The sequence below is a fragment of the Vulpes vulpes genome, chromosome 1 (genome assembly GCF_048418805.1).
Source record: "Vulpes vulpes isolate BD-2025 chromosome 1, VulVul3, whole genome shotgun sequence".
Classification (NCBI taxonomy): domain Eukaryota; kingdom Metazoa; phylum Chordata; class Mammalia; order Carnivora; family Canidae; genus Vulpes; species Vulpes vulpes.
This window is the reverse complement of record NC_132780.1, coordinates 132,881,177-132,905,337: the sequence shown is the minus strand read 5'-3', so window position 1 is coordinate 132,905,337 and position 24,161 is coordinate 132,881,177. Positions and strand designations below refer to the sequence as shown.

The window sequence follows — 24,161 nt, the reverse complement described above, 5'->3', positions numbered from 1 at the left end:
TATAAACACACACGTATATATAATGAAATATTACTCATCTATAAAAAAGAATGAAATCTTGCCATTTGTGATAACATGGTTGAACCTAGAAGGTATTATGTTAAGTAAAACAAGTCAGACAAAGAAAGACAAATACCATTTCACTTAGATTGGAATTTTAAAAAACAAAACAAAACCAAACTCATATGTAGAGAACAAACTGGTGGTTGCCAGAGGGAAGGGGTAGGAGAAATGGGCAAAATAGGTGAAGTGATGAAGAGGTACATACTTCAAGTAATAAATCAGGATAAAAAGTACAACATAGGGAATATAGTCAATAATACTGTAATAATATATGGTAGCTACACTTATCATGATGAGCATTACATAATGCGTAGAACTGTCAAATCACTATATTGTACATCTGAAACCAATAAAAACATTGTATATTAACTGTACTTTAATTAAAAAGAAAAAAAGGAAACAACACCAGGGATGAGCAGGTACAGAGAAAAATCCATGTGAGGAAATGCTGATGAGTCAGGTCTACAAGCCAAGGAGAGAGGCCTCAGGACCCTGCTGACACCTTGATACTGGATTTCGAGCCCTAGGACTGTGAAAAAATAAATTTTAACTATTTTGGTGCCCCTTCTGTGGTGTTATGTCATGGAGTTATAGCAAACCAATACAAATGGATACAGAGTTCCAATTTCAGAAGATGAAAAAGCTCTAGGGATTTGCTGCAGGGTGTGAATACAGTTAACACTACTGAACGGTATGCTTAAAAATGGTTAAGATGGTAAATTTTATATTATGTTTCTTAGCACAATTTTTAAAAATTGTTAAAAAGACATGAAATAAAGGGGCGCCTGGGTGGTGCAGTTGTTTCTGATTCTTGGTTTCAGTTGGGTGGTGATCTAAGAGTTGTGATACTGGGCCCCATGTCAGGCTCTTGTGCTCAGTGCAGAGTCGGCTTGAGATTCTCTCCCTCTCCCTCCACTCCTCCTACTTGTTCTCTCTCTCTCTCTCTCTCTCTCTCTCAAATAAATAAATAAATAAATCTTTTAAAAAGACATGAAATACAGAGGAGACAATTTACAATAATTATAATAGAGCAATTTAAAAGGGACAACAGGTGGGGCACCTGAGTGGCTCAGTGGGTTAAACATCTGCCCTCGGCTCAAGTCATAAACCCAGGGTCCTGGGATAGAGCCCCATGTCAGGCAACCTGCTCATTGGGGAGTTTGCTTCTTCCTCTCCCTCTGCCCCACCCCATCAATTGTGTGTGCTTTCTCTCTCTCTCTAATAAATAAATAAAATCTTTTTTTAAAAAAGTAAAAAATAAAATAAAAGGGATAGCAAGTGTGCCTGGCTTGCTCAGTTAGTGGAGCACACAACTCTTGATCTCGGGGATTGTGGGTTTGAGCCCCATGTTGGGTGTGGAGATTACTTAAAAATAATATATTTTTTAAAAATACAATGAAATAAATAATAAAAATAAAAGGGACAGTGGTAATGTATAGTGATGGATATTGACTAGACTTATCCTGGTGGTCATTTTGCAATATATACAAATATCAAATCATTTTGCTGTACACCTGAAACTAATATCATGTTATATGTCAGTTATACCTCAATAAAAAAGAGAAGACAAAAGGAGTGACTCCAGGATATATAAAGCACTTCTACAAATTAATAAGAAAAAGACAAACCACCCAAAAGATAAATAGGAAAAATACTTATATCATATTTTATTAAACAAGATATTCAAAATTCCAATAAACCAACCATCAAGAAAATGCAAATTAAAATCACAATGTGGGGCAGCCCAAGTGGCTTAGCGGTTTAGCGCCGCCTCCAGTCCAGGGCCTAATCCTGGAGACCTGGGATCAAGTCCCACATCGGGCTCCCTGCATGGGGCCTGCTTCTCCCTCTGCCTATGTCTCTGCCTCTCTCTCTCTCTCTCTCTCTATCTATCTCTCTCTCTCTGTGACTCTCATGAATAAATAAATAAAATCTTTAAAAAAATAAAATAAAATCACAATGTGATACAACTACATATCTATCAGATGGCTAAAATAAAAAAATAGACAATACTAAGTGCTAGCAACTGGAACTCTTATGCACTGCTAGTGGGAAAAGTGGTACAAAAACTTTGGAAAACCATCTAGCAGTATCTACTAAAGAACACACGCACAGCCTATGACCCTGCACCTCTTCTATATAAAACAGAAATGTGGGATCCCTGGGTGGCGCAGCGGTTTGGCGCCTGCCTTTGGCCCAGGGCGCGATCCTGGAGACCCGGGATCGAATCCCACGTCGGGCTCCCGGTGCATGGAGCCTGCTTCTCCCTCCGCCTGTGTCTCTGCCTCTCTCTCTCTCTCTGTGACTATCATAAACAAATAAAAAATAAAAAATAAAAAAATTAAAAAAAAAAAACCAGAAATGTGTGCACCAAGAGATATGTACAAGAATATTCATAGTAGCATTATGCTTTTTTCTTACATATGTTTAACTTACATACAGAAAAATTCATTCTTTATGGTGCCCAAGTCAAGGGTTTCAACAGATACATAGAGGCCACCACAGTCATGATAGAGACAGTTCCATATAGCAACAGTATACCTAATATCCAGAAACTAGAAACAAACCACATGTCCATCTACAACAGAACAGACTGTGACATGCAATGTAAGAATATACAGTAATGAGGATGAATGAACTACAAATGCATGTAACATGGACAACTCTCAGAAACACCACATGAAGCTAAAGTAACTAGATAGAAATGATGACATACTACATGACTACATTTATATAACTTTAAAAATAGAGAAAACTAAGGTATGATGTTTAAAAATCACAATAAATTCCCCTTGAGAGCAGATAGGACTGGAAAGGGCACAGGAGGCTTCTGGGATTCTCAAAGTCAGTAGTCTGCTTATTGATGTGTAAAACTTTGTAAAAAATCACTAGGCTAGGGGCACCTGGGTGGCTCAGTCAGTTAAGTATCTGCCATCAGCTCAGGTCATGATCCCAGAGTCCTGGGATCAAGCCTTGTGTTGGACTCCCTGCTCAGTGGAGAGCTTGCCTCTCTCTCCTTCTGCCCTTCCCCCTGCTTATGCTCTCCCATTCTCTCTCAAGTAAATAAAATCTTAAAAAAACAAAAACAAAAACAAAAAACAGAATCACTAAGCTATCATATACACTTATGATAAGTGATAAGGCCATTTATTGCTGCACTATTTGTAAAAGCAAACACCCTGAAAATAACTCAAACATCAATAGAGAACTGGCTATGCAATCTATGATGCCCCCCTATAATATTCTGAATATTCTATAAATTCAAAAAGGAGTAGGGGAAGTGCCTGGCTGGTCTGTCAGTACACCAGGCAACTCTTGATTTCAGGGTCATGAGTTCAAGTACCATATGTTTGGCATAGAGCCTACTAAAAAAAAAGGCAGGGGGGATAAGGAACATTGCTGTATATACTTCTATAGAGTGATCACCAGGACATAGTTTTTTTAAAAAAGCAATTGTGGAAAGTGTTTATGATATACTACATTTTGTGTAAGAAAAGGGACAACACAAACAAACATGCATACATATACCTTGTATTATAGTTTTAACTTTGGAACTTTAGTTTTGTATCTTACATAGTTAAAAATAATGGGGATCCTGGGTGGCTCAGCGGTTTAGTGCCTGCCTTTGGCCCAGGGCGTGATCCCGGAGTCCCAGGATCGAGTCCCGTATCAAGCTCCCTGCTGGAGCCTGTTTCTCCCTCTGCCTGCTTCTCCCTCTGCCTGTCTCTCTGCCTCTCTCTCTCTCTCTCTATCTCTATCTCTGTGTGTCTATCATGAATGAATGAATGAATGAATGAATAAATAAATAAATATTTTTTAAAAATAAGTTTTAAGACAATTCAAAAATTTATTTTTTTTAAAGATTTTTTTTTAATTTTTTTTTTTTTTTTTTTTTTTTTTTTATGATAGTCACAGAGAGAGAGAGGCAGAGACACAGGCGGAGGGAGAAGCAGGCTCCATGCACCGGGAGCCTGATGTGGGATTCGATCCCAGGTCTCCAGGATCGCGCCCTGGGCCAAAGGCAGGCGCCAAACCGCTGCGCCACCCAGGGATCCCTAATTTTTATTTATTCATGAGAAACACAGAGAGGAGAGAGAGAGAGGCAGAAACAGGCAGAGGGAGAAGCAGGCTCCATGCAGGGAGTCTGACGTGGGACTCGATCCGGGGTCTCCAGGATCACGCCCTGGGCTGAAGGCGGCGCTAAACCGCTAAGCCACCTGGGCTGCCCACAATTCAAAAATTTAAAACAAACTGATATAAAAACTCCTAGAAGATAGCATAAGAGAAAACCTAGATGACATTAGGTATAGCAATGACTCTTTAGATTTAACACCAAAAGCACAATCCAGGGAAGAAATAATTGATGAACTGGACTTCATTAAAATTAAAAACTTCTGGGATCCCTGGGTGGCTCAGCAGTTTGGCTCCCGCCTTCAGCCCGGGGTGTGATCCTGGAGTCCCGGGATCGAGTCCAATGTCGGGCTCCCTGCATGAAGCCTGCTTCTCCCTCTGCCTGTGTCCATGCCTCTCTCTCTCTCTCTCTCTCCTCTCTTTCTCTCTCTCTCTCTCTGTGTGTGTCTCTCATGAATAAATGAATAAAATATTTTAAAAAATTAAAGTTATGCTCTGCAAAGACAGTGTTAAGAGAATGAGAAGACAAGTCTCAGACTGTGAGAGTATTTTGCAGTATATCTGCAAAAAACACATCTGATAAAAGACCGATACCCAAAATATAAAAGAACACGTATTCACAATAAGAAAACAACCCAAATAAAAAATTGTACCAAAGGCCTTGAAAGACAACTCACCAAAGTAGATCTACAGATGGCAAATAAGCATATGAAAATATGCTCTACACTATATATAAAGAAATGAGGGTGACGGGCACCGAGGTGGACACTTGACGGGATGAGCACTGGGTGTTTTTCTGTATGTTGGTAAATTGAACACCAATAAAAATTAATTAAAAAAAAAAAAAAAAAAGAAATGAAATGAAAATAATGAAATTCCACTATACACCTGTTAGAATGGCCAAAATCTGGAACACTGACAACACCCAATACAGGCAAGGTCGTGGAGCTGCACTGCTGGTGGGAATGCAAAATGGTGTAGCCACTTTGGAAGACAGTTGGGTGGTTTCTTCCAAAACTAAACATACTCTAACCATACGATCCAGCAATCATTATGCTCCTCATATTCACCCAAAAAAGTTGAAAATTTATGTCCACATAAAAACCTGCACAAGGATATTTACAACAGCTTTATTCATAACTGCCAGAATATGAAAGTAACCAAGCTGTCCCTCAGCAGGTAAACAGATAAACTGTGGTACATCCAGACAATGGAGTATTTTCAATTCTAAAAAGAAATGAGCTATAGAATTACGAAAGACATGGATGAATCTTAAATGTATATTATTAAGTGAAAAAAGCCGATCTAAAAAGATGGAATCATACTGTATGGATCCAACTATATGACATTCTGGAAAAGGAAAAATAATGGAGAGTGAAAAAAGACCATTGACTTCAGGGGTTGAGGGCAAGGATAGAGATAAATAAAGGAGCACACAGAATTTTTAGGGCAGTGAAATAAATATACTGTGATATCGTAATGGTGGATACGTGTCATTATACATTTGTCCCAATCCAGAGAATGTACAAAACCAAGAGTAAACCTAAACATAATCTATAGACTTTGGGTGACTGTGACGTCAATGTAGGTTTAACCACTGTAACAAACGTACCATACTCTGGGGGGGGATGTTAACAATGGAGAAGGCTATGCATGTGTGGGGGGAAAGGGGATATGGGAAATCTGTGTACCTTCCTCTAATTTTATTGTGAGCCTAAAACTGCAAAATTCGTCTTAAAAAAAAAATGAACTACTTTGTAGTCAAATTGGTATCCCAACCACATAAAAAATGATTTCAAGTGACTTTAAAACACAGCATTTGACCATACTTCTCTATGAGACATATCATAAGTTTAAAACAGACACACACACACACACACACACACACAGAAATCTACTGTACAGTAATCTAGTTGTATTGATAGTTATAATACTGGTTTTGATATTTTTTAAACAATTTAAAAAGTAAATCATTTATTATATTATTGTTGTTAGGAACCAAGATTCAGCATATGAACAAAAATACAAACATTAAATCTAAAAAGTTAATTTAAAATCCTCTTTTTTAATTTGAATTGAGAAATATCAGCATATTATCTTTATTCTTCTCTCTCTTTTTTTTTAAAGATTCTATTTATTTATTTATTTGAGAAAGAGAGCAAGAGAGCATGAGCAGGGGGAGGGGCAGTGGGAGAGGGAGATGCAGAGTCCCCCCTGCAGGGAGCCTGACACAGGACTCAATCCCATGACTCCAGGATCATGACCTGAGCCAAAAGCAGATGCTTACCCAAATGAACCACCCAGGCTCCCCTATTCCTCTCTCTCTTAAAAATAACTTTACTTTAGAACTGAACACTTAAAAGTCCTTATTCAATTACAACTCAATGAATACATTTTGCCCAGATTGTTCTCTCTAAATAGCATTTCTCACTAAAAGGAATCAGGGTTCTTTGGAGTAATGTCAGATTCCAGGTCTGAAGTAAGGATGTATATGAGAAGCCTGAAACATCTTGTTCTGTCTAAAAGAAAAAAGATTATTGGGGTCTTCTCTAAAAGACATAGGAGGTGTCTCCAAAAAGCTCTCATTGGCCAAAGATGAGGACATCTGAATATCAAGACAAATGAGGACTATAGATGTATGAAAGACAACAAATTTTTTTTAAAAGTAAATGGAAGAGTAGGATGTTAGAAAATTTAAATGTAAAATCATGTAAAAAGAATGTAAAATGCAAAAAGAACGTAAAATAGTAAACCACTCTAGAAAAGTTTGTTTCTTAAAAAGTTAAATCTTGGGACGCCTGGGTGGCTCAGTGGTTGAGCATCTGCCTTTGGCTCAGGTCCTGATCCCAGAGTCCCAGGACTGAATCCCACACTGGGCTCCTTGCAGGGAGTCTGCTTCTCCCTCTGCCTGTGTCCCTGCCTCTTTCTGTGTGTCTCTCATGAATAAATAAATAAAATCTTTAAAAAAAAAAAGTTAAATCTTACCTACCATACCACCTGACCATTCCATTCCTAGGAATTTACCCAAAAGAAAAGCACATGACCACACAAAAACTTGTGTATGAATGTTCATAGCAGCATTACTCACAATAGCCAAAAACTGTAAATAAAATGTCCATTAACAAGTGGATAAACAGTGATCTACCTACACAATGGAATATATTAATCAATAATAAAAGGAATGACTCTCAGCAACATGGGTGAATCTCAAAGTAATTATGCTGAGTAAAAGAAGTCAGACAAAAACCAGTACATTCTATATGGTTCCATTTATATAAAATTATAGAAATTGTAAACTATAGTCACAGAAAGCCATGTTTGGGGATAGGAGAGGGTGTGAAAGGAAAGAGAAGGAATACAAACGAGAATAGCAATATGTTTAAGGATTAATGGATATGTTCATTGTCTTCATTATGTTGATGATTTCATGGTGTATATACATATGCCAAAACTTATCAAATTGTATACTTTGTATGTGTTGTCTATTTTGTATTGATTATACTTTACTAAAGCTATCCAAAAAAACCACATAAATTCAAAATGATATGCCTCCTTCATACCCCCCACACACACCCATAAAAAACCTCTTTGGAGATTATTAGGATGTCAATTATAATTCTTACATTTGATAAATAAAGGTAAAAAATTCAGCAATTATCCTGACATTCTCATACAAACTGTACTTCAGGGTAATCAAATAGTTGGTGAAAGAAAGTTTCTTATAAAAAAATCACAGCTGGGATGCCTGGGTGGCTCAGCGGTTCAGAGTCTGCCTTTGGCTCAGGTCATGATCCTGGGGTCCAGGAATTGAGTCCTGCATCAGGCTCTGCAGGGAGCCTGCTTCTCCCTCTGCCTATGTCTCTGCCTTCACTCTCTGTCTCCATAAACAAAAATTTTAAAGAAAATAAAAAAATAAAAAATCATAGCTAATAGAAAGAAAAGAATTATAAAATCCCTGTTTTGCACCCTACAGTGAAATAACAGATCTAGACAAATATCATCAACGGTCCTTACATCATGAGGTGAAAGGCAGATGAGGAACTTATCACAACGTACAAATCAGGCCATCACCATCTAAATCCACTGATTAATCTTAACCAAAGGAACATTCTGTGCCTCCTGATATGTTACCATAGGAAATACATGGTACAATTTCTAAAGTATTCTTACCAAGAAAACAAAAAGCATGCATTGAAATCAAGCCCTTAAATCCTACTACCAGGTTAAATGAGAAACATTAAAATATCACCTTGACACAATCAACTGAAATACAAAATGTGGGAAATTCTTTAGAAAAAACTACCTAATTTCTACAAAGAATAAATGGTATATTAAAGAGTAAGGGTGGGGGATGGTTTACAATTAAAGAGCTTTGAAAGGCATATCCCCAAATGTAATATATGGAGCTCTTTGGATCCACACTGCACTGGAAAAAATATTTGGGAGACAATTCAGGAAACCTGAATATGAAATAAAAAATATTAACAAATTCCTAGTAATTTTATTGATTGTGATAATAGTATTGTGTTTTTTCTTTCTTTCTTTACAATCCCTGTCTGCTAAGACACAGTATCCAGAAGTATTTACAGATGGAATCATGTACTACCTGGGATTTGCTTTCAAATACACACATGTGTATGCACACAAACCCAGTGTTAGGGAAAAGGTGAAAACAGAATGGCAAAATGTTGATAATTGAAGTCAGATCTTGGGTGCATGGTGGCAATTACACTATTCCCTCTACTTTAGTGTATGTTGGAAAATTCCTGTAAGGAAAGTTTTTATTTTTCACTAAAAGTTGATATGAACAGTTAACATGTTGGAAATAATAGGGACCTAAGCAACTAACCTCTGTCCTGAAGCAAGAGCAATGGGAGACTGTCCATTCGGGGGCCGAGGCTCCTCACATGTCTTCATTTCCACCTCCACCTTATCCAGACACTGAAATAAAAGCCATGGAGAGCTAAGCAACTCCACAAAACCCCACACAGCACACACTGCATCTATTCATCCCTATGCTCTAATTCCTAGTAGAGTGCTGTAACCACAGTGGGCAAATAATAAATGTTTGTCGAGTGAATGAACAAACTGAAATGCAAGGAGAGGCCTCATCTTCCCTCTTCTATGTCCATTAGCAGCAGAACTCCAGGACAAGCATGGGATTAGCTCACAGCAGAAACATAAATCCAAGTTACAGAGGTATTACTGTCCCTGGGGATCCTAATCTTTGGATAAAGATATGCACTGATCTGTTCTTGAAGGGCTTTCAGCTGATCATCACTCAATAGTCAACATGAACTAAATTTCTAATTTTTTCTCTGTCAGGATTCCAAAGAAAATCTAAAAGAACCTGGACAGCAAAATTTGTTATAAAAAACAAAGCAAAACAACCAACTCAGGACTCCTGGGTATTGTGTCTCGGTGCTACTATACATCACAGTAATTTCAGAATAAGCCCAGACAGTGGTCACTCTATCTCAGAGGGAAGCTCACAAGCAAGACAGCAATGACCACTCCCAAAAGGGCTAATAACCTATCAGGACTCTTCCCCATCCCTTCTCAGATCTATTAAAACCCCATCCCAGCCATTCCCATTTGATTACTTGCAATCAAGAAAGGTCATTACCAAGCAAATGGGGTGTGTCTTCAACTTTGTCCACTGGATCTGAAAGAGGAAAGCAAGACTCAGGGCTGTGGGAGCTGCCCCTCAAGAAAGCATGCCTGCTGGCCAAGGACAGCAACAGCACTCTGATCCCCATTCTCACCCGGATAGAGGCCCTGTTGCAGTAGACCCGAGTAATGGCTAACCAGGTGGGCAGCTCCAGCACATTCTGCAGAACCTCTTCATCCAGCTCCAGGTTGGTCAGCTGACCCTCTCCTTTCAAGGTGCTCAAATTGATTTTGTCCGGGGAAAGATTCTTGGTGAACCTGAAAAGAGTAAAGATAAGAAGCTATTATTTCCATGGAAATCCACTAAATGGTCATTATAGCCAATAACACTTTTCAATTTGGAAAAAAGAGAAAATTAAAGAAGTGCTGATTAATAACCACACTGTCTCCATGCCAGGTAAGATATTAGGTCAGACATATTATTATTATTGTTATTTCCTTCTAGCAACCCTTCCTTTATTCTTAAGTATTCAGGGAAGCCATATCAGCTCACAAACTCAGGTGAGGCATCCTTCAGAAGTATTGTCTTAAAAATAATAATTTTTGAAAATGTAAAATTAGTTTTAAAGACTGTAACTGTATGTCTCTTCCTCCCCTCCCCACAAATTATGATAAGACTCTACCTCCCTGCTTCAATTGGGAATCATGGTAGGGTGAGTCACTGTCAGAGATGAGAATAAGGACCCTTTAATATGCAGGAGAGAAGGGTGCCTGGATGGCTCAGTTGGTGAAGTGTCTGCCTTCAGCTCAGGGCATGATCCCAAGGTTCTGGGATCGAGCCCCATGTTGGACTCTTTGCTCATCGGGGAACCTGCTTCTGCTCCCTCTGCACCCCCCTTATGCCCCCACTTGTGCTCTCTTTTCTCTCTCAAACAAGTATTTTTAATAATAATAATATGCAGAAGATAAAAGGCTGGGAATCACTAAGACAATTTACTTTTCTTTATAATAAAAACCATTTTTAAGAAAAGAAAGTAACAGGGACTTTTTCAAGTACATTCCACAAAAAAAAATAAAAGGAACATACTTTGAATGAAACATAAGCACAGTCAATAGTAAGTTATGCCACATATTAGTACTGACATTCTCAAAATGATACTATATAAGCACCATGTATCTAATTTCTACATTGTGCTCTATGCAAAATCTATTTACAGCTCCATATAAAATATGTGTCATTTTTCAAGCCTTGAAAAAAAAAAGTATGAGATTGTGTTATATTTCAACTTAACCTTGCCAGTATATAGGGCACTGTGTCTCAAACCATGGTCCTGTGATCACATGAGCAGAATCACTTTGGTGTATGTTTGTATTAACAAGCAGATTATTGGACCACACTCCAGAAACACTGAATCACAATGGGGAGGGGAGTAAGGGATCTGCAATTTTTATTTATTTATTCATTTATTCATTTATTTGGGATCTGCATTTTAGACAAACTCAGGGTGATTCTTCTGTTTTCTCAAGTTTGAAAATGGTTTTAGTTTTCAGTTAACCAGCTAAGGTGATTCAAGGAAGGGAAAATGAGAGGCTCAAGATGGAAAAGAGATGCACAAATCAATTCTTCAAGAGCAGAGACGTTTTCAACTTCTATTCTTATTACGGCTTGGTGTTTAAGAGCACAGGCTTTAGAGTTAGACTTGGGCTCAAAACCTGGCTCTCTCACTGACTAATTGCTGTGACTTTAGGCAAACTGTAAAGCCAACTTCACAGGACGGCGGGGATTAACAAAGCTAACTAACATATAAATATTTGGCATTTGTTAAGTGCTCAATAAATAAATCAAATCATTATTATTTCTGGATTCCACTGCTCTCTGCCTTTAGACAAGGATTAAATTATTATCTTTTTAAAAAAGGTTTAGGAGGCTTATATTATTATCCTGGGACTCAAGATGTCAAGAGACAACCCCTCAGCTATCTTTCTATCGCAACGTATGATCCCCTATTCTCAAGTATGCCTATTTCTATCCTTTCCACCCAGGTGTCTACAAATTGATATCTAGACAAGGTTAAAACTAAATTAATTTTCCCCATAAAGCCTTTCCATTATATCCCACTCTGGCTCCAATAACAGATTTTCATCTCTTGTCTCTCTAGTACTACTGGGTCACAAGAGAACTGAGGACAGGGAACAAAATTATCAATGAAGGTAGTCAAAATCAAGTGCGTAAAGGCAAGGCCAACCAACTTAAAACAAAAGGCCTACAGTTGGTAACCAGCAGAGTTCTATGAACGTCATAATCATGTCATCTGGCAAATGACAGCACTGACTGCTTCAGGGTAGTTCTGTGGAGGAGAGAACACTGTGCCCACTCTATTCTGATAGAAACCAGGTGAACTGATCTTGGAAATAAGTGCAACTGTATGCACAGCAACTAGCCAGGATTACAGACTAATCTCAGTGAGGACTGCTCACCAGCATCTTGACATCCTGCTCTTCAACAGCGTTTACACGGAGGAACTAGAAAAGCACAAAACCAGGAAGAACCTGTCTTCCTACCCCAAAGTGTGATGAGGCCCCAGATGAAAAGTGATCATTCATATTTCCAGGTAAGGCAGAGAAGAATAACCAAGTAAGAGGATAAATTTCCTTTTATTATATAATTTTGGCTATCAGAATAAAGAATCTCTCTAGAGATTACATGCAGGTTTGCTGGACTATAATGGCTGTTCTCTCCAACAGTAATAATGATATATAATTTGCTTTTTCATATATCAATTTACTTTTAGTATTCAACAAAAGGTGGATATCATGTTATTCTCCTCTCAAAAAAGGCAGTAAGAATTTCTCAACTGATTTTGACTGGATTTTACAGTAATAACAAAGAACAGGTGAAAAGGTAATCCGGGGCCTGTTGTGGAGGATTGCGGAGGTTTGTTCAAACAAGGAAACCAGATTGGAGATCTGATCTGAAACCACTTTATTTAGCACGTGTGTTCCTGATTGTGAATGGTATCACTGATTCCAGGGTTGCTGAAAAGGCTAATGGAAGCTTGCTATTTATTCCATTTCAAGTATGTCACGAAACATTTTTCTAGCCATCTGTTGCTGTTACAGAGCATTGAAACTAAGATGAAATCAAGCTGGAGAAACAGATTTTGATCAGGTTTCATTTCTGCCAGGGGACTGCAATCTGCCAAAGAGACAACAGAGAAAAACTCTCAGACATCTTTGTGAAAATGTACCACAATGTTAGGAAGTGAGAATTCTTAGATTTTCGGATTTGCAGAATTTCAGAGTAGAAGGAATATTAAATAATCATTTAGTCCAAATCTACAATTTGCAAATGGCCAGAAAGTTAAATGACTTGTCCAGCTAGCCAGTGGAAAACCTGCAACTAAATAAATGGCAGAAATGAGATCTTACCCAGCATTCATTCAATTCTTCCACTACCCTGTACCCTGTAATTCAGTACTTTAATTGTTAATAATACAGTCAGTAAGTTGCAATAAGCAGTCTGCTTCAGGCTCCATAGAAATTGAACCCCCACAAAAGCAAAAATGACTGCAAGCACACTTTGCTTCCTTTACTACTTTTTCCCCTAAGGTGATCACAGCTCAGGCCTTGGTTTCTAAACTTCCTACCCAAAGCCATATCAAGTATTTTCACTGCTCAGCCATACCACAGGCATACCTTTTAGCAAAAATATAACACATCAAGCTATTGATTTAAACATAGGACTCCCAAATCATCTAAACAAAACATCTCAATCACTAAAGTAGCTATCAGTTTTCCATCCTGGATGTGATGGAAAGTAAAGTATAAACCTCATTTTGCTTCTTTTCCCAATATTATTTTGGCCATTCTAGGTCCTTTTCATTTCCACACAAATTGTTTAATCAGCCTGCGACTTTATATGGCGGTGGGGGGGAGCACTTGATGAAATTCTGATTAGGATTGAATAGCTCAGTTTGTGGGGAGATCTGACATACTAACAAAACTGAGTCAGCCTATCCTTGAACACAGTATACAATCAAGATAAGCATATTTATTTGGGTCTTTTTTAACTTCTCTAGGCAATGTTTTATAGTTCTCAGTATACATCTTTTCTTCAATTTATCTGTATATCTATCCATGTAGTAAAGGAATATTTAAAAGGAAACTTTAAAAACTTTTTCTAAATGTTTAGTGCTAGAAGACAGAAATCAAAGTGATATTTTCATATTGACCTTTTTTTTAAGATTTTATTTAAAAAAAAAAGATTTTATTTTTAAGTAATCTCTACACCCAACATGGGGCTCAAACTTACAACCCTCAGATCAAGAGTCATATGCTCCACTGACTGAGCCAGCCAGGTGCCCCTACATTGACTTCGTATCCTACAAACTTACTAAAAATTCAGTTATCTCTAGTGGTTGTTTTGTAGGTTCCTTTGGATTTTCTACGTAAAAAATTATATCTGTGAAAAAAGACAGTTTTACTTCTTCATTTCCAATCTTTTTGAAACTTGATATAAATTGATCTTATATGTCGCAACCTTGCTAACATATCAGTTCTAGTAACTTTAAGAAGCCGCAAGATTTCTACATAGACATTCATGTTGTCTGCAACATCTCTGTCAAGCTTCTATTACCAAGGTTATGATGGACAGATGTTAAACAAGATAGGAAGTGTTTCCCTTCTCTATTTCCCTAAGGAATTCATGTTAAATGAATCTTATTTCTTACTTAAATGTTCTGGTAAGTTATGTTTTTCAAATAATTATGTACATTTCATCTAAGTTGTTCAATTTTTTTGACAAAAGATATTCATAATATCCCTCAATACCTTTTAACATCTGTAAGATCTATCTATATCCTCTCTTTCATTCCTGGTAGTATTTATGATTTTTTTTCTTGATCAGTTTCACTAAAGGTTAATTTTGGTATTCAAAAAAAAAACCTTTTGTCTTTATTAATTTTCTCTATTTTTGTCCTATTTTTCTTTCCTATTTTCAATTTCAGTGATTTCTACTCTTTTTCCTTTATTCTACTTACTTGGGTTTATTTTGCTCATCTTTTTCCAACATTCTTTTTTTAAGATTTACTTATTTATTCATGACACAGAAAGAGGCAGAGACATAGGCAGAGGGAGATGCAGGCTCCCTGCAGGGAGCCTAATGTGGGACTCGATCCCGAGACCCTGGGATCACGACCTGAACCAAAGGCCGATGCTCAAACACTGAGCCACCCAGGGATCCCTTTTTCTATCATCTTAAGTTGGAAACTTCAACCACTGATTTTTAAATTTTTCCCTAATAGAAGTGTTTAAAGCTACTCACTTTACTTCATCCCACAGGTTTTAATATGTTGAATTTTTATTGCCAACTAGCTAGAAATATTTTCTAATTTCTTTTATAATGTTATTCTTTGATCATCAGTTATTTAGAAATGTTATTTTAAATATTCCAAATTTGGGGGTGCCTGGGTGGCTCAGTCGGTTAAGTGTTTGCCTTCAGCTCAGGTTGTGATCCCTGGGTCCTTGAGCCCCAAGTTGCGCTCCCTGCTCAGTGTAGAGCCTGCTTCCCCCTCTCGCTGCCCCTCACTTGTGCTCTCTCTCAAATAGGTAAATAAAAACTTTAAAAATAAATAAATATTCCAAATTTGCAGCCCTTTCCAGTTATCTTATTGGTATTGATTTTTAATTAAATTCCATACTTCAGTTAGGGAATACACTATGTAACTTCTCAATATTTTGAAATGTGTTGAGACATATTTTATAGTTTAATGTATTGTCTATTTTGGTGAACATTCCCTGTGCACTTGAAAAAGAACATGTATTTATTCTTCAGTTGTTATGTGCAGTGTTCTATAACTATCAATTAGGCAAGGCAATACATGTTATTCAGATCTTCTACATCTTTTTTTAGTAAACATATTTTGTTTTGTCTTAAAGATTTTATTTATTTGAGAGAGAATAAGACAGAGAGCACAAGCAGGGGAGAGGGAAGAGGAGGAGAGAGAAAAGCAGCTTCACCACTGAGCAGAGCCCCACAAGGCTTGATCCTAGGACACTGGGATTATGACCTGAGCCAAAGGCAGATGCCGAAGCAACTGAGCCCCCCAGGCACCCCAGATCTTCTGTACCTTTATTGATATTTTTCAAGTTGTTCTATCAACTACTGAGAGAAGAGTATTAAAAACACCCAACTATAATTGTGGCTTTGCCCTTTTCTGCTTTTAATTGTTTAGTTTTGTTTCATGTGTTATTTTTTTTTAACTGTTCTTTCTGAAAGATTTTATTCATTTTAGAAAGAGAGACAGAGAGCACATGTGCAAGTGTGAGCAGGGAGTAGGGACAGAGGGAGAGGAGAGAGAATTTTAAGCAGACCCCCTCCATGAGCATAGTGCTGGATGCAGAGCTTGATCTCATGACCCTGAGACCATGACCTGAGCTGAAATCAAGAGTCAAACAACTGAGCCATCTGGGTGCTCCTTGTTTCATGTGTATTGAAACTTTTATTAGGCTCATATACATTAATGATTGTGTTTCTAATGAAATGATCCTTTTATTGTGAAATGTTTATCTCTAGTAGTAAACTTTGTCTTGAAGTCTACTTTGTCTGATGATAATATAGCCACTCCAGCATTCTTGTGCTTACTGTTCACATGGTGGTGTACCTTTTTTCATCCTCTCACTTTCAACCTGTTTATCCTTCATCCAGTCTGACAACCTATGCCATTAAATTGGAGTGGTCAATTCACTTACACTTAATGTAATTCTTTTTACTGGCTGGATTTTGGTTTATCATTCATTCCGTTTCATTTGATTTTTTCCCCTCTATTCCTCCTTTGCTGCCTTCTTTTTAGGTTAACCTAATTATTTTTAGCATTTCATTGTAATTATTTTATATACTTTTTAGCTATACATCTTTATACGTGTGTGAGAGAGACGGAGAGACTGTTCTAGGGATACAATATGCAAACTTAACTTATCACAATCTACTTACAGTTAATATTGTACTACTTCACATAAAAATGTAAGAACCTTTGCAACAAAATAGTTCTTTATTTCCCTTCACCTTTTGTTTTGTTTTGTTTTGTTTTTTTTCCCCTTCACCTTTTGGACGATAACTGTCATATATATTACAGTAGTCCCCCTTTATCCACAAGGGCTACATCTCAAAACCTTCAGTGGATGCCTGAAATTGCAGGCATGTTGTAATTAATGCCTGAAATATACTAAATCCTATATATACTGGGGTTTTTTTCGTACAGAACTATTATTAAGTTTAATTTATAAATTAGGCAAAGTAAGAGATTAACAATAATAAAATAGAACTATAACTATACACTGTAATAAAAGTTATGTGTATGTGTTCTCTCTCTCAAAATATCTTACTGTACTCACTCTTCTTGTGATGATGTAAAATAAAATGGCTATGGGATGAGTTGAAGTAAGGTGACTGACATAGGTACTATGACACGTGTCAGGCTACTACTGTCCTTCTGATATGTCAGGAGGATAATCTGTTTCTAGACTGCAGTTGACCACAGATAACTGAAACCATGGAAAGCAAAACTGTGGATAACGGGGACTACTGTACATATGTTACAGACCCTCAAAATAGTGTTAGGCATAAGTCTTGCCTTTTAAAGAAACTGAGAATAAAAAATATAGTCTTTTACACCTACATTTCCAGCATTCTTCACTTTCCTAAAGATCCAAACTTCCCTCTGGTATCAATTCTCTTCAATATGAAGAACTTTCTTCATTATCTCTTGTACTGCTAGGATTCTCTCAGTTTTCATTTGTCTAAAAATGCCTTTACTTCCCATTTTTAAAAATCATTTAAGCTGGATATGGAATTCTAGGTTGAAAGCTTCTTTCAGCATTTTAAAGATATCATCCCATTGTCTTCTTGCCTCCATTGTTATCAATGAGAAGTGAGCCATTAATTTAGAACAGTGTTCTCCTTTATGTGATAAATCATTTTCCTTTGGCTGCTCCTAAGTTTTTCTCTTTTAGTTTTTAGCAACATGACTATGATGTGCCTGTAGTAGTCTTCTTTGCATCCATCCTGCTTAGGGTTGCCTGAGCTTCTTGGATTCTATAAATGTTTTTCACCAAACTTGGAACTTTTAGCTATTATTTCTTAGTAACAGCTCTACTGAAATTCACATGCTATATACACATTTAAAATGTACAATTCAATGGCTTTTAGTATACTCACAGAGATGTGCAACCATAAGCTTAATCTATTTTAGAATGTTCTCATTACCGTCTCCAAAAAAAAAAAAAAAAAAACACTGTACCCTTCAGCTATCATCCCCATTTTCCCTATTTCCCCTAATCTGGTAACCATTATTCTATTTTCTGTCTCTTTATATTTTCTAATATAAATAGAATTATATAATATGTGGTCTCTTGTGACTAGCTTCTTTCATTTAGCACATTTTCAAGGTTCATCCATGTTGTAACAGGAATCAGCACTTCTTTCTTTTTTATGGTAAAAAAATATTCCATTGTATGGATAGTCCACATTTTGTTTATCCATTCATCAGCTGATGGCCATATGGGTTGTTTCCACTTTGGGGATATTATGAATAACGATGCTATGAACGTGCAAGTACAAGTCCTTGTGTGGACATATGCTTTTATTTCTTTGGGGTATATATGTAGGAGTGAATTGCTGGGTAAAATGGTAACTCCATTTTACTTTTTGAGGACCTGCTGTTTTCCTAAGTGGCCACACCAGGTTATAGCCCTATCAGCAGTGTTTGAGAGTTCCAGTTGCTCCACATCCTCACCAACATTTGTTATTATTTCTCTCTATCTTCACCAACACTGTTATATTATCTTTTTTATTAGTCATCCTTGTAGCCATTTTAATTTTGATCTGCATTTCCTTGATGGCTGATAATCAAGTGTCTTTTCATATATTTGTGGCTATTTATGCATATTCTTTAAAGAAATGTCTATTCAGATCCTTTGCTCATTTTTAAATCTTTTTATTGCTTAGTTGTCAGCCATTGTTTCTTCAAATATTTTTGTCTTGTTTTAGTTATCTACTACAGCATAACAAATCACTCCAAACCTAGCTCCATATAACAGTAAGCATTTTATTAAGTTCACAGGCTTTATGCATTAGAAATTCATTCAAGGAACAACTGAGATAGCTTTACTCTGATTCATGAATTCTGGGGCCTCATCTGGGACACCAACGAATGACTGGCAGCTGGGATCACCTAGTGGCTTCTTCACTCACATTGTTGGTTTCTGGGCTGAAACATCTCAAAAGCCAGGCTATTAACTGGAGCACTTACATAAGGTTGCTCTGTGTAGCATGGATGTCATTTCCAACTCGATTCTATTGGCCAAGAGAGGAACATGTAGGATGGTAGATACTGTTGCAGCCATCTTTGGAAAATACAGTCTGCCAGATGTCTTCTCTTTTACCGCTAGGACTCCAATTATGTATATATTAATAATGCTCCACAATCATTGTGGCTCTGTTTTCGTTTTTTAATCTTTTTTCTCTTCAGAGTGGATAATTACTGCTACTCTGTTTTCAAGTCCACCAACTCTTTCTTTAGCTATCTCCAATCTGCTGTTAAGCACATCTAATAAATTTTTCATTTCAGATATTATACTTTTAAGTTCTAGATTTTACATTTGGTTCTTTTTATAGTTCCCACTTCTCTGCTGAGATTCTCCACCTGTTCGTTTATTAATACCAAGTTTAATGTTCTTGTCTGAAAATTCCAATATGAGTCATCTTGGAGTCAATTTCTCTTGACTGCTATTCTCAACAATGAGTCGTATTTTCCTTTATTGCACATCTAGTCATTTATTATTGTATACTGAACATTATTAGGATTCCAAATTCTGTCTATCAGCCTCTGAAGAATGAATTTTATTCTACTGGGAAATTAACTTGGCTAGATTCATACTCCAAACTCTTGTCTCCCCCACAAGGGGCAGCAGCTAAATCTCAACTCAATTCATTCACCTTTCCAACTACCCCTTTTCTAGGCTCCATGAAGCCTTTCCCCATGCATGCCAAGGATTTCGACAGAATTTAAAAGCAGATTTTAGGGCTCCCTTTTCTGTTGCTCCCTCCTTTCTAAGAATTCTCCCCTCATTCTCCAGTCCCTCTTTTAGTCCTAAACTCAATCCTCCAACTCCCCAAACTAGTAAAACTATAGACTTTTGCTTGAGTTCTAGCCACCACCCACCATGACAAACTGGGGAGTATCCTCAGGCAAAAGAATTGTACAAATGAGAAGCATGCCAGTACAATTCCCATCTTTCAAGCTTTCTATCAATTTCTGCCTGATTTGGTCACTTTCCAACGTCTTTAACTAGTTATTTTTTTACATACTGTCCAGAGTTCATAACTTTTATCTGAGAAAGAGCTAGATCAATATAAGATATACCTATATTACTAGTAGAACCCTTTCCACTAAATCTCAGTGGTATTATATCCCAAGAGGCAACCATGATGTGAGTTACCAAAAAATACATATGACTAGATGTGCACAAATGTACCATCTCAAAACAGTATGACAGACAGTAATAAAGAAATCATCGTCTTGATCTGCTGGTGAAGTGTTTACCATAAAAAAATTGAAACAATATATAAAGGTATAAAGGAAAAAATGAATTTCCAATACATGGAAGTAATTATATATCTAGATAGATGTATAAAATAGAATTATTCCATACATACTCTTTTAAAACTTGTGTTTATTTTCAATAAACAATATATCTTGGGTATTTTACACTGTCAAATTTTTAAGTACTTTTTAATAATTGGAAAATTATTTACAAGCAACTCCTCTGTATGGAATATCATAATTTATTTAATAAAGTCCCTACTGATTGCTCTTTTACATTAATTTCACTAAATAGCCTTCTAGGTTTTGCTCACTTGTTTGGTTCCTTCTGTAGGATGAATTCATAAAAGTAAAATTGTACATTTTACATTTTAACATATATTGCCAAATTTCTCCCTATAAGTATGATACTGATTTACACTCTCTACACTGTAACCAATTATACAAATTTCCCCACATCCATAGTAGTTATATAGCCAATTGACTCGAAGCACTGCCATTTACCCTAACTTCCCATTCCAATACTAGGCCAGTTGATATTCTGGAGACTGTGAAGAGCGCTTTCCTTAATGCTCAACAGTAACCTGTTGAACATTCTAATTCCCTTCCATAAGCCTGGAATCTTGCTAAAACTTAGCCTATTTAGCTGAAGTCCTAATACTCTGGTTTAAGCCAGTCCTTTTTTTTTTTTTTTTAAGATTTTATTTTTTTCAAAGTAATCTTTATACTCAACATGGGACTCGAATTCACAACCCCAAAATCAAGAGTCACATGCTACACAACTGTACCAGCGAGGTGTCCCAAGCCAGTCTTCTTCTGGAACTGAATACTTGGGCACCTGGGTGGCTCATTCAATTAAGTGTCTGCCTTCGGCTCAAGTCATGATCTCAGGGTCCTGGGATCAAGACCCATATCAGGCTCCCTGCTCAGTGGGTAGTCTGCTTCTCCCTCTGTCTCTCCCTCTGCCCCTTTTGTGCTCTCTTTCAAATAAAGTCTTAAAAAAAAAAAAAGAAACCGTAGTTGTTAATGCTCAGAAGAGGACTATTCTAACAGATATTGTTGGTTATTCAATACTGAATGTTAACATATTTCTTCATGGCATAGCGTCAATTATTTAGGGAAGTATGGCATATAAATTATCTGAGCTTTGGAAATTGCTCAAGGAGGAAACTGAGGAAAAAAGATTCCATACACAAGGCTGTCTTTAATTTTTTAGCAGAACTGACCCTAACATAGCTTATTTAAGAGGCAGAGACTGCTCTGGGGCATCTAGGTGGCTCAGCTGGTTATGTATCTGACTCTTAATTTCAGATCAGGTCTTGATCTCAGGGTTGTGAGTTCAAGCCCCACGCTGGGATTGAAACTGGGCATGGAGCCTACTTTTAAAAAGTGGAGTGGGGAGGGGCCGGGGGGGTGCAAAGGCTCCTCAAAATGAGCCATCTTTCACATCCAATGGTGAAAGAAAAGCCCTGGCAAACCTTTGAGTAGTTTCCCCTGCAGAGATCATTCAATGAACAAATACCTAAGATAGTAGCACATTCACTCACTTAAATAAATAGGTGCAAATCATAGAAGTAGCTGTGGAGGAAACAAAGAGCTTAAAATAAAAATGAAGGTCTCTAACTCCAAGAAGGACTATGTGTTCCTCAAGAGCTAGAACTGTTTCATTTAGATCTGTGTCTTGCACAAAGTCTAGGATAAGAATGCTTAATCAATGTTTATTTATAATACAGAGCAAATAAATGATAATTGTTGAACAGATGGAATGAACTAAAGGACATATCCAACAATCCATCCGCATTCTTTCACACACTGTAAACCAACTATAATACTCTGATAAACCAGACGTGTTAAACCAGGTTTAAGAATTGTCATATGTAAAAAAAAAAAAAAAAAAAAAAGAATTGTCATATGTAAACACGGAAATAAATTTATCTGTGAAGCTGAAGTAGAAGGCATACCCTTCCTGTTGGAGACAATTAGAAAGTGCAAGGTTTTTAAGGAGAGAGAGAGAGATTAGTATATTCTAAAAGCTCTGTCTAGAAGCTTTTATAATAAAAAAAATAAACAGGAAAATGAAAAAGAAGGATGATATTTCTCTGAGAACAAAAACTATTTTTAAAATAGTAGCTAACAGGAGACAGAACATAAAGACTCCTAACTCTGGAAAACGAACTAGGTAGGGGTGGTGGAAGGGGAGGAGGGCGGGGGGTGGGGGAGAATGGCTGACGGGCACTGAGGGGGGCACTTGACGGGATGAGCACTGGGTGTTATTCTGTATGTTGGCAAATTGAACACCAATAAAAAATAAATTTATTATTTAAAAAAATAATAAAATAAAATAAAATAAAATAAAAAATAGTAGCTAACATTTAATGGTTGCTTACTTTATTCCAAACACGATCCTAATAAGTACTTTAATATACATTTTTAATTAATTTATTTCTCTCAATGACCCTATGATATAAAGGACAACTATTATCTCCATTTTATAGAGGAGAGAACTGAAGCATAGAAAGGTTAAATAACTTGTCCAAGATCATAGCAAGCCAGGATTCAAAATCAAGTAGCATGACTCAAGAACTTGCAGCCTTAACTACACTATACCATCTCTCTTTTTCCTCCATTTCTCTCACTTTTAACAAAGTCAACAGAATCACAGAGTTTTGGAGAAGTTTCAGTTGCCTAAGACCCAGATCAATGGGAACAGAGAACAAGCTGAGCCATATCTAGATGCCTATACATAGTTTACAAGCATCTATGATTCAGCCTCTATCTTTCCAATATTATCTCTAGCTATGTTCCACCCTCAAATCCTACATACAAGTGACACAGAACCATATGTAGTCTCTTAAAGATCCCCTAGTATTTCTCAACTCTGTACCATTACTCATGTAGCTCCCTCTGCCTGGCATCACCTTTCAGCCCCTGACTACCTGTGCCCCCCCACCACCAGGCTCCACAGGTACTTCTTAATGCCTTACTGGGCTGTTTACAGGTCTATTACTTTAGGCAGCAGAGTCCCTGAAAGGGAATCTTTTCTCATTTGTTTTCGAGTTGCTAGTGCTCTTACCATAAAACTAAGGTGGTCAGTAAAGGTTTCCTGATAGAATCAATGAATAAATGGTCTCAGAAACAGAGTCCCCAAAGGCAGCCCAGAGTATGGGGCTATCTGGGGGAAGGCTAGACTCCCTTTAAGAATGGCTGACACACCAACTGCAGCTGACCATCCAACCATCTTGCAGCAAATCTTCCTCAAAGAGACTGAGGAAACTCTCCTGTGGGCTCAGAGAACTAAGAAGCCACAGCCAACTCCACCTGAAAAGAAGGGAGACAGCGAGGACTCTGCTGAGGTTCAGGAAAAGGGTATCTCATAATACACTGCCATGCCTGTAACTTCCCATCAATCTAGTAAGACATAATTCTCAAATGAAATGTATTCCTGAACTGCAGACCTTTCTTTCATAGACTTCAAAGAGAGAGAAAGAAGTAAATAAAGAGAAATAGAAAATAAAAACAGATTTCTCTTAGAAAAGGGAAATACATGTTTTCAGGTCTGCCTGAGAAACCACTAGACCAGAGGGCTGGAGACACTCAGCTTGAATGAAATTAGCCAACTCTTACCTGGATTTTCTATATATTGGAATTCTCCAACTTTCAAAGGGCTCATACATGCCACAAATGGCTGCCCAGCCCCCTGCTCCACCCCAAATAGAATGGTTCCAATTAGAAACCATTTTTGGAAAACTAAAAACA

General features: G+C 37.2%; 1 protein-coding gene across 5 annotated transcripts in view; it reads right to left on the bottom strand.

Moving 5' to 3' along the window:
• BLTP3A (bridge-like lipid transfer protein family member 3A) overlaps window positions 1-24,161 on the bottom strand; it is a 61,817-nt gene that overhangs the window by 29,823 nt on the left and 7,833 nt on the right. For 3 of the 5 annotated variants that reach the window (XM_072730476.1, XM_072730494.1, XM_072730482.1), the window contains 3 exons: window positions 9,960-10,122; window positions 9,821-9,859; window positions 9,044-9,135 (listed from right to left, as the gene is read on the bottom strand). In XM_072730476.1, the coding sequence (XP_072586577.1) occupies window positions 9,044-9,135; window positions 9,821-9,859; window positions 9,960-10,122 (294 nt within the window). Of the gene's footprint in view, window positions 1-9,043; window positions 9,136-9,820; window positions 9,860-9,959; window positions 10,123-24,161 lie in introns of those variants that run through there. The other 2 variants (XM_025990776.2, XM_072730486.1) reach the window with 2 other exon arrangements.